General features: G+C 35.0%; 1 protein-coding gene across 1 annotated transcript in view; it reads left to right on the top strand.

The window, feature by feature from the left end:
- si:dkey-24l11.2 (uncharacterized protein LOC100034462 homolog) overlaps positions 1-12,020 on the top strand; it is an 82,905-nt gene that overhangs the window by 25,807 nt on the left and 45,078 nt on the right. Inside the window, exons 6-8 of the mRNA XM_039773416.1 lie at positions 4,031-4,407; positions 10,343-10,571; positions 10,648-10,765. Coding sequence (XP_039629350.1) covers positions 4,031-4,407; positions 10,343-10,571; positions 10,648-10,765 — 724 coding nt within the window. The remainder of the gene's footprint in view (positions 1-4,030; positions 4,408-10,342; positions 10,572-10,647; positions 10,766-12,020) is intronic.

The following is a 12,020-nucleotide window of genomic DNA, read 5'->3' as shown; positions in this document are numbered from 1 at the left end:
CATATTTTAATATGCAAATTAATTTAAATATCACCTTCCGTTCCGTGTTTGGTTAAAAGACAATAACAAAAGCATGTGAAGTGAAGGCAAGGAAAAACGTACTATTTGTTGGCTTAAGCAGTGGAATAAGCAACAAAAGCATGGCGGAGACACTCGAAAGTTACACAGTGCCTGAAATAAAAAATAAGTGGTCAGATATCACAGTCGATATGTAAATGCAAGTCACAGCCTGTACAAAAGCTGACCCCTTTGTGATGGTCAGGCAGTGATTATACTGCTTTGCTGAGCACATCTTCAGGTGCTGGCTGCACACACACACCTCTGCCTCAGGAACCACTGGGTGACTATCTGGCTGTGTGTAGACAGACGCTGTTCTGAGTCACAAAATGCAATATTGGATGCTGTAAGAAATGTGGCCAATGAGCTAAAGAATATAAAGGCTGAACTATATGATATCGAGTACAAATTAAATTAATTGGTTAAAAAATAAATGCTGCATCTGATTACCTGTTTTTACATTCTGCTAATTACATTCAAACGAAGTTGTAATGCTTTCAGGTATGGGCAAGCCATGATTGTGTGCCACATTATATATGCAGAACACTACATGCTTGTACAGTGCAACATACGTTCTGTGCACTATAGAGCAGAACATCAATAGAGTGGAAATGCTTTCTGTTTACATAAGAAAGCATGTTAATAGAGTGGAAATGCTTTCTATTCACATAAGAAAGCATGTTAACAGAGTGGAAATGCTTTCTATTTACATAAGCAAATTCATTCTCTGAAGGTACCTTTGCAGTGTACAGTCGGTGCTGAGCACCACAATTGATAAATTCTCTGCTCTTTATCCTTAAAATAACTATTTGCCTATTATCGCAGTAGTTGGAAAAAGCACCTGTAGCTATGTGGAGCTGACGTTTAGGCACTCCTGCTATATATGATGTATTGGCAGCTTATTCTTTTGGTGATTCATCCCTGGCTGATTTTTATGTTTGGAAAGCCAGACGTTGCTGCAAATTTCTGACAAGTGGCATACAGCTGGCATGGTGCAACTCAGTTATGACTGAGACATACCCAATCAGTTAACAAGTTCACATTGAAAGCTTTTGTGGCTAAAAAACCCGTGAGTAAATGGAACTTGCAAAAGAGCACGTAGAAAACAATTCTTCAAAGTCTGCCTTTACAAAGCCAACGCCATTTCAGCACACAGTTCCAAGAGGATAGGTCTTAGAAATCGAAATCAACTTAGAAGCCAGTTGTCATCTATAAATACGCTCTGTCTTCTAATTCTTCCTTTTGCGATGTCTTCCTACAACACTAAAGCAGCCATGGCAGTTGGACTAGTTTGGCCATTCAGTGCACCGTTATAGTTTAGTTTTTTTTTTTATACAGTTATTTAATTGTTTCGGATAGAAATTAAGAATTTAGACTCCTTCTGATATATCCTTAATTGCATGAAGGTCTGCTTTATTAGAATAGAATAGAAGGGACAACGTAGAATAAATTAAACCTACTTTAAAAGTTATTTGCATATTCCCACATGCTGTTAGGGTGCTCTGAAAATGAAATCAAAAATGATTTTTGGATTTGAGAGGTCTGATGTTCAAACCCTGATACTGTTACTTTTTTTACTTATTGCTTTTGCAGAACGCCTGTATAGTTATCTGAATAAGGAAAAAAAAAAAAATCAAAACTGTGTGTGGGTTACTGTGGGTGACTTATGAAATTTGATGAATAAATGAGGCCGGATAAAACTGATACCCCCTCCAACCTCAGTAAACTGGCTGTACGTTAGGAAGTATTGATCTTACATCAGAACAATTTTACAGGGTGTCTTCTAACTAACATGGGTACACCTCGTAATTTTTCCTGACTTTTTTGAGTCCAAAGTACGTGGCCAATGGTTGATTTAGCAAGAAATGACCCTTTCACATTTTGTTGCTGTACAGCCTAAAATGAAAACACAGAAACATTTATTTCAGCTTTATTTAATCGGTGCAACCTATAACATCCAAGTCGAAGTAACCAGATGTTACTTTGTCGAACCACCTTTTGCTTTAATTACAAGCTCGAGTCTGTTAGGATACTACCCACTCGCCTCTATAGAACTGTTCAAGTTCAGTCAAATTGGATAGTGACAGTTGGTGGACTTCTTCAGACTTCAAATCCTATCCGCAGATTTTCAATAGGGTTTAAGTCTGGGCTCTGACTAGGCTACTTAAGGACATTGACCTATATCTCCATCAGCCAATGTGTGCTGAATTTTGCTTTGTGCTTTGGGTCATTCTCAAATTGAAAGGTGAATTTCTTTCCCTTCTTCAACTATTTGGCAGAAGGCACCAAGCTGTCTTCAAGAATTTGATGGTATTTTGACCCATGTTTCCTTCTTCCCTGACCAGTACCTCAGTCCTCGCTACAGAGAAATCTGCCCATAACAGAATGCTACCACCTCCATGCTTTACTGTAGGTATGGTGTTTTGGATGGTGAGCTGTATTCGTTTTCCACCCGCTGTACTGTTTGGTGTTGAGGCCAGCTAGGTTGATTTTGGTCTCATCTGACCATAACAGCTTTTTTCCACTTGGCCTCTTCCACTTGGAATCATCAAGGTGGATTTTGGCAAAGCTCAAGTGAGACTTAATATGACCTTTCTTGAGAAGTGTCTTTTTTTTCTTGCACCCCTTCCATAAAAGCTACATTTTGGAGCACTTGTGATATTGTTGTCATAAGTACACAATGACTATTCTTTGCCATAAAGTCCTGTTCCTTCAAAGATGCCATTGGCCTCTTGGTAGCCTCTCTGTATAACTTTATGTACTATAATAATGTGCATATGTATACACATTATATTTAACCTGTCACAAATTAAGTGTTCAGGAGTTGCAAAACATAAAGGCAATTCAATTTCCTAATGCAAATTTCAATTAATCATATAATTCATAAGATTATTAGGTTTAAACTCTTAATGCAAGTTGATTAGTCAGTGGTTAGTGATTAAGAACACTCTTACAAGATAAACAATGCAATTTAAAAATGCTGCTGGACAACAAAGTTGTCCAATGAAAAATGTTTACACCCTTGCATTAACATTTTTACAGTATTTTTCATTGTGTTATCTTGATACACTGATATTTTTTTTGCATCATACATACTGTAGGTATGGGAATCTCCATAGCAGTGCTAATATTTGTGATATGCCGTTTATGGGAATGTAGGGGGCAATACATTTTTAGTGGTACTTAAAAAAAAAAAAACACGAAATATGTTGATTTACAGACATCAGCAGCTGAAATATTACCACTGCTGCAGAAATTCCTATACAAAATGATTTGTTTACACTGTGGTAAATTGCTGAGCATCATCTCGTCCTTGCCCTTGAAAGACTGCCTTTTTTTGTTGGATGCTTATATATTTCCTCATCAGTTTAACATTACCTGTCTCACATTGCTTTGTTATTTCAGCTTGTCACATCCTTAAAAGTTCTAAATCACCCCTTTCCCAAGTTTTTTGGGAAATGTTGCAAAAAAATGTCAGATTAAACATATATCTTTAAACACAATGCAGGTGACTAGGTAAGACATGAAGTACCCATTCTTTATACTGTGATTGGTTAAATACAAAGTAATTTTAAAAATTATTTGTTTTTGGTTTTTTTTAGCATTTTCTAAACTGTCCCAACTTGTTTAGAATTGGGTTTGTTGGAATTGTTGATGGAAATTTGGTATTTTTTTATAGTTTTAAATTAAACTTGAAAGTGTGTTGTATAAAAGATGAAGTGCCTGTTGGATGATTCTTATACAGTAGTTTGTTATCTACTAAAGCTTACTTGGAGAAGACTAAGGGGCAGAGGCAGAATATTCTGGAGGCATCATCTTCTTCTGAAGGCATTGTAGAATCTGGGAAGTATTAAAGAGGATAGGGTGACCTGGTCTATCCAGGTCTACATTTTTACGTGTCCAGAATAGAAGTTATGCATAAGAAACCTACAAATGTGTACTTTTTGACTTTTTTTATTATTCTTTAATACAGCTAAAAAGAGACATTGATGCAGAAAGATCTGGAATTGAATTTGTTCCCTACCAGCAGCTAAAAACGTCATCTACTTATGCTTCATGTCAGAACGAAAACCCTGCTATGGAGAGCAACTTGAAAGAGAACCTTCCCAGAAGCAATAGTTGTTCAAACAGCTCAGATGAGGAAGATGGGAATTTTGTTCTTGTTGACACTGTATCTGATGATGATGATGATGATGTCTGTGCTGAACAAACAACTAGTCATCTTGTGGAGAATATAAAGAGCAGTGAACCAAGGAAAGGCACAGAAATTAAACTACTTGGTTTGCAGTTAGGTGAAGACATAGCCACTTTAGAAGCAAATGAAATCACCATATCTTTACAGTGCAACAGGTAATTGATCAGCTTTTACTTTTAAAGCTATTTTACTTATCATTTTGCTCTTCTTTTTTAGGTATTATAGACAGTGTTAAAGATGGATATACAATCACTCAAAAAACCTTTTAAAAGTAGCATTAGAAACAAAACCTATATTCCAGATCTTTAGTATTTCCCCATCTAGTATTCTGAAGTTCCTAATTTAATATCAAATCTTTATTTTAGTTTTGAAGACTTCCAGAGATTTGTTTTACAATGCATTCGTTTATTTAGCCAATTTCAGTTACCGTGATAAATCTATGCTTAAATGAAGTAAAAGTGAAAGTTAGTTGAGTAAGCATGTATGTTTCTTCTAACTTAACTAATGAAATAATCTTCCCCCATTATTTTTAGGTTTGAATGTGTAATATTCCCTCTTCTAAAATGGAAAAGTAGGACAGTGACCAGAATGATGGAAGGAATGACTTAATGATCCTTAGAATTATGTAACTAGGATCCAAAGTAGAAGGCCAGGCAGTTTTGCTGATAGTCACAAAGTTTTGACTGAGCTCAATACATTCTGAATTTATATTGATGGAAGGGAGCAGTGTTTCAATATAACTTTAGGTTGCAAAGGAATATTTTAATTGTTTGTGTATATTTTGTTAATTATTTAGCATATTCATCACATTTAAATAGACTTGATTCAGTAATTCAAAGGGTATTGGTCATTGATTCTGTAGTTCTAACGTAGGGACTGACAGGATTACTTGATAGGGCCTTGTTTGAAAGAATTACATGCTTCTTCTGAACCCAAATAGTAAGTTGTCTTTGAATTTTTGTGCTAGTTCATTTTGGATAATTCATAACACTATGTCCAAACATAATGTTTTGTATATATGTACTGTACATGGTGCTAGAGCAGTGTTTCCCAGCCTCGGTCCTGTGGCCCCCCGTCGCTGCAGGTTTTTTTTCCAACCAGCTTCTGTTTTTAATTGGACTCCTGGGCTAATTAAGTGATGTGTTATTTCCCAAATTCTGTGTTTTGGGAACAATATAGAAATTAGAAAAGTTTGGTTAAAAAAAAATATATATATATATATATATATATATATATATATATATATATATATACACACACACACACACACAGTGCATCCGGAAAGTATTCACAGTGCATCACTTAATACATTTGCAAAAACCTCAAGTAAACTTTTTTCACGTTGTCATTATGGATTGTGTGTAGAATTCTGAGGAAAAAAAATGAATTTAATCCATTTTGGAATAAGGCTGTAACGTAACATAAAATGTGGAAAAAGTGATGCGCTGTGAATACTTTCTGGATGCACTATATGTATATATATGTGTATATGATATATGTGTGTGTGTATGTGTATGTATATATGTATATGTATATATATATATATATATATATATATATATACACACACACACTAATAAAAAGCAAAGCACTCACTCGCTCACTCATCACTAATTCTCCAAGTTCCCGTGTGGGTAGAAGGCTGAAATTTGGCAGGCTCATTCCTTACAGCTTCCTTACAAAAGTTGGGCAGGTTTCATTTCGAAATTCTACGCGTAATTGTCATAACTGGAAGCTAATTTTTCTCCATATACTGTAATGGAGTTGAGCTCGATGGCTGTGGGGGGCGGAGTTTCGTGTGACATCATCACGCCTCCTACGTAAGTACATAGAGAACAAGGAAGACCTCCAAACAGTGCTGAACAAAAAACGCCATTTCACAATTGAGAAGGCAGAAAAAGATTATGAAGCAAGTGATGCATACAAGCGTATTCATAAATACAAGCATATTCATAAGTATAGCTACTGCGGAAACAATGCACGGCGTGAACCGTAAGTTTACATTAAGTTTATAGACACACTCCTGCTGCCGTTTGTCATGCCTACGGCGAATGATGGTATTCGCGACATACAAGTTTACTGAGAAGACACGAGGTATAAACGAGACTTTGGATCACTTTGTAACGGAGTTAAAATTGCTGTAGCAAGAAACTTTTAAGTGCCGGGTCTTACCTAACATTAAATAAACACATCCTCCAAATACGAACCTGATTGCAAGAAATAATGATGATCAAATCCTTGATGACAGCAACACTCATAACGGTCACAAAACTATTACTTTGACAATCATGTTACGTTATTTTTAAAATGTTTCCTTTTCTTAGCACAAGGACAGCTGAGAAGCTTCGATGCATGTACTCCATAACGCGTTAAAAAAATAACGCATTTAATCACAGTTTGCATTCCAAGCACAGGGGAACTTTTGTCAGTGCATGATTTCCTGGTATATCGATGATATTGATGCACACGAGTCGAAAGAAAGAGCATTGCTGGGACTAACCAGAGGCAAATTTCATTTCAAAACACTACCCGACGGAAGCCTTGATAAAAACATGGTTTTGTGCACACTGAAAAGCAAGCAAAATTAGATGCATTACAGAAAGCGGACTTTGTGGCTCTTCCTGGGGATCATTGGACTTCCGTGACCGTTAGTTATTCTAATTACATCTAATTACAAAATGTTCAATGATCACACTGTTTAGCCTAATGTACAAAATAATTTTGGCTAAGGTTACTCAGAGTTTAAAGGTGAAGCTGGTCAAATTACATTTTATGTTTCTGCCTTATTTTTTTAAGAACAAAAACTGCACTTTATGTTGAAATTTTTCTTATTAATATTTAAAGACAATACCATTCTCAAAATGTACTTAAAGTACTTAAAATACCACTTTATTTTTAAGTCTGCCCAATTTTATCCAGGGATGATATTTTTTTTCTGTTTTGAATTGAAATGCAGTTTAAAAGCATTTTTTTTTTCCAGAAATTAGAAGAGCTTCAGTTTACAATATTCATGTCCATGTCTATTATTTGATTCTCTTGCCCACTAAAACCCTTTTAAATTAAAAAAAAAAACATTTGCGATTTGGGGCAAATTTTCATGTGTGATTACATACGATTAATCAAGATTAATTATTACACAGCCTCTAATTAACTACATTAATTTTTTTAATCGAGTCCCACCCCTAATTATGTATATGTGTGTGTGTGTATTCTGAACCATATAGGAGATATGACATGTCACACTTTTGATATAGGTTCTGCTTGTTTTGGTTGTTGTAGTGGATGACTTTCAAATATTGTTAAGTGTCATGAAAACATTGCTAGCTTTGTTTAGTTATTTGTGGATATCTTGCTCTCCCGTTGTTCAAGATCATCATCAGAACCTTCATTCAGAAGATCAATGATTAAATTGATAAAGAAAGAAGGAATGGGCTGAATTCTGTAAAACATGCTGATGTACTAATGAGGTTTTCATGCTATACAAGAACATAGAACAGTGTGGCAAATTAAGCTATGCATTCATTTTGTCAGTTTTCTGAAAGAATTCAACAGCAACCACAGACACACTGTATGATGAATTCTGAGATGACATGGAATACTTCAGGAAATTAATCTAAACATCAAGAGCTTTTCTTGCAGCTTTACCTGTAGTGTTAGAAGCAGTTTCTGTTTTGAAGTAAAATTCAGTGTCAGACAAGATGTATAACGTCTGTTTTGCACTTTAACTTTGGTGATACGAAGTGGTACAAGGTGAAAACTCCATAATTAATATACATGAAGTCCTTGGCTTTATTAATTACTAGCAGAATACCCGCGCTTCGCAGCGGAGTAGTGTGTTAAAGAAGTTATGAAAAAGAAAAGGAAAAATTTTAAAAATAACGTAACATGATTGTTAATGTAATTGTTTTGTCATTAATATATGAGTGTTGTCTATCTATATATCTATCTACACACATACACAGTAATCCCTCGCTATATCGCGCTTCGACTTTTGTGGCTTCACTCTATCGCGGATTTTATATGAAAGCATAACTAAATATATAACGCGGATTTTTCGCTGTCGGGGTTCTGCGGACAATGGTGTCTTTTTACTTCCTGTACATGCTTCCTCAGTTGGTTTGCCGAGTTGATTTCATACAAGGGACACTATTGGCGGATGACTGAGAAGCTAACCAATCAGAGCACGCAGTTAAGTTCCTGCGCGATGAATGCAGTGTTAACCAGGAAGTCTCGTCTCGCTCATTCAGCATCAACGTGTTTCACTGTGTAAAGAGTTGTGCTCTTTTGTGTTTATCTTTGTGCATAGTCAAGCCCTTCATTATGGCTCCAAAATGATCTGCTACTCCTTCAGGGGCCGTGCCCAAGTGCAAACGGAAGATGTTAACGATTGCCGAAAAGGTAAACATTTTGGATTTGTTGAAGGCTATGATTCTTTTTATTTAAAAAGTAGGAAAGGAATATAAGATCTACGGCCGCAGTGTCCTTTTAGCCAGGGTGCAAAACGAGTTGTAAGTGGATGTAATAAGGCAGTAGTCTGGATGGAATCTGCTTTAGGGATTTGGATTGAAGACTGCCAGAAGAACAAACAACGGCAGTGCTTCACATTTGCCTGAAGAGGCTCCTTTGGAAGAGCTTTAACGCTCTCTTTTGTTGTGCAGTAAAATTAAACTCATTGTTATCGGACAAGTCATCGTGTCATTGTTGGTGAGTAACCATAATTAATTTTCTACTTACAGTACTTAGTACATGTACGTACGTTTAGTGTCACTGTACACACATTTACTGTACACTATTTTTCTTGCATTGTACGTATTTATTGCTGGTGGCCTGTCTATCGTAATGGCTGTAACATATGTGATATCGGAGACACTTAATATCTTTAAAATAATATTTAGGTTTTACTGTATATAAACAGTGTGTTTATATACATAATTTCAATGAATCTTACCTAATATCTAAGAGAATACAAAGGGCTTATGCTGTATAACTCTGCGGGGAATATTTATAAACAGTGTGGGAGAGTTTATAAGGGCTTAAAATATATAAAAATAACCATACAAACATATGGTTTCTACTTCACGGAGTTTCACCTATCGCTTTGGTCTGGAACGCAACCCCCGCGAACGAGGAGGGATTACTGTGTGTGTGTATATATATATATATATATATATATATATATATATAAAACTCAGCAAAAAAAGAAATGTCCTCTGACTTTGAACTGTTTTTACTTTCAGTAAACTTAATGTGTACATATTTGTATGAACACTAAAAGAGTCAACACCATATGACATAAACCAAAAATGTTTCACAATGTGTCCCTGAATGAAGGGAGGCTCAAAATCAAAAGTACCAGTCAGTATCTGGTGTGGCCACCAGCTGCTTGAAGTACTGCAGTGCATCTCCTACACTCCTGCTGAGTTTTTAGATATAGATATAGATATAGATATAGATATATATATATATAGATATAGATATATATATATATACTGTATATATATATATATATATATAGATATATATATATATATATAGATATATAGATGTTTCAGAATTGTTAAAAAGGTAAATATATATTTTAAAAGAGTGTACTAAGTGAAAAGAATCCATTACTACATTATTAATTCTTCCAGTTTAGTGCCTCTAAAGTTAAAATATCAAATGATTTAAAGGATCATTTTGGTATTTTTCAAGTTGAAATTATTTTTTTGCAATGGTGGTGTACATTAATTTGCCACAGTAAAAGAAATGGAAAGGATTGTTCAAAGCAACCAACTGGTTTGCAGAAACTGCACAATTAAATATTTGTGCTTGGTACAGCATCCATGAAGCATGTATTCAGGATCTTGCAGAGTAAATGCAAGGGTGAATTGATGGTGTTATGAATGCCAAAGGTTTTGCAACACACAGAGAAATTGATTGGAATTTTTTGACTGATTTTAGATATTTAAATTGTATTATTTTCTTCAACCTGCTGAAGTGAACATATCTTCAGGTTAATATATAAACTCTATAAAAACAACTGTGATAAAAAAAATAATCAAAATAGTCATTGTCTAAAATAATTGTGTTGTTTTGTGTTATCAAAAGGTGCAAGATTACAGCAGATCTCACTATTACAAAGAAAAATCCATGCACTGCTGAGTGTGAGAAATGCAATGCACACATAAGTGCAGCATTTCGTCATAGCATAATACACCATTACTCAGATGTGCTTGGATACTTGGACCTGAATGGAGCAGTGCCAGCTGACTTGGTACTAAGCAATTGTGAATTTGTGGTTGGATGTCTTAATTGTTCAGAGAAAGGACTATTAATGGTAAGTCACAAAAGATGCATATATTTGTGGTAAGAATACAACAAATCACTTGAGATATCTTTCTTTGTGTTCCTAGAACCTCTCTTATGGTTACAACAAGGAATTCAACTGTACATATTGCTACCGTAAGCTAAATATTCTAGTTGAGTCAGTGAAATTCCAGTACATCCAGCCACGTGCAAGAACTGAAACAGGTATGTGAGAATTTCTTATTGTAGCCTTGTAAGATTATTAGTAACAGCACACCATTTCACTTGTTTTTAAGCTGTTTTATATCTGTCCAACTAATCTTTGATTTGAAGTTTTCTTTAACCATAGCTTTCTGATTAACACAAACCACATAAACACATTACATATTTTCTTGATTCTTTTCAGAATTTTGAGTAGATGTAAATACTGTATGTTATTTTAGATACCCCATTCAAGGCTGGTTCATGGCCTCCTGCCTTATGATGCAGGAGTAGTATACTGTCACTCCCACTGATCCAAGCTTGGAACCAGGGGTGTAGTAAATCAGAAACAGCAGTGACACATTTAGTATTTTTTACAAAGAGAACAAGTACATAAAAAGGCATAATAAACAGTGTTGTTCATATTCTAGTAGCATCTTTACCTTAAACTTTCATGAGGGAGATAAATAATACAAATTTAATACTTACTAAATTGGTCAACTGGTTAAAAGCTACTTTAGATCTTGGATTTGTTCTTAATTCAAAAATAATTGCAACAGAGCAAATAGTAAGATATAGCAAAATAGGTAATTATAAAAATAAATTGATTATTGGTCTGCATTACACTCCATTTCAAACTTGTGTGCCTAATGTATGATTAAAAAATAAACAAAAAAAATACATTTATGGGTAGGCTGGTTTAAAGGCTAAGGTGACTGCTCAACCAACCTTTTTTGTTGAGTCCTTTTTGCTAACTCTACATTGTTAATCTGAGAAGGCTGTTAAACATGCCATGGTTATGATTATAGAAATTTAGCCAAATCTGGATTTTGCAATAGCATTCATTATGTAAAGGTAATACTTAAAAAAAAAAAAAAATAATAATAATTGGCTGATATTAGTATTTAAACAAAGAAATTCTAATAGATGATTTGAGTTATATGTTGCTACATTAATAATAATCATAATAATAATAATAATAATAATTTAAGTTATACATGAGCATCATTTAATGTTCTTATCTCATTTTCGTAACCATTTTTCCTGATGAGGGCCATGGTACTAGCTTACCAAGCAGGTCAGCCCAGACTTTCCTGTCCCCAGCTAGAGATTCCAGTACTTCCTAGAGGATTTCAATGTGTTCCAAAGCCAGTCAAAAGATTCAGTCCCTCCAGAGTGTCCTGGGTCTGCCACAGTCTCTTCACACTGTGGGATATGCCTTGAGCAGGTCTACTGAGGGCCATCCTTCGGGGGTTGGACTGGGCAAGCATTTCAAGGC

This window comes from Polypterus senegalus, chromosome 12 (assembly GCF_016835505.1).
Source record: "Polypterus senegalus isolate Bchr_013 chromosome 12, ASM1683550v1, whole genome shotgun sequence".
Lineage (NCBI taxonomy): Eukaryota > Metazoa > Chordata > Cladistia > Polypteriformes > Polypteridae > Polypterus > Polypterus senegalus.
The sequence above is the reverse complement of the archived record's forward strand: the minus strand, read 5'-3'. Positions and strand labels throughout refer to the sequence as shown.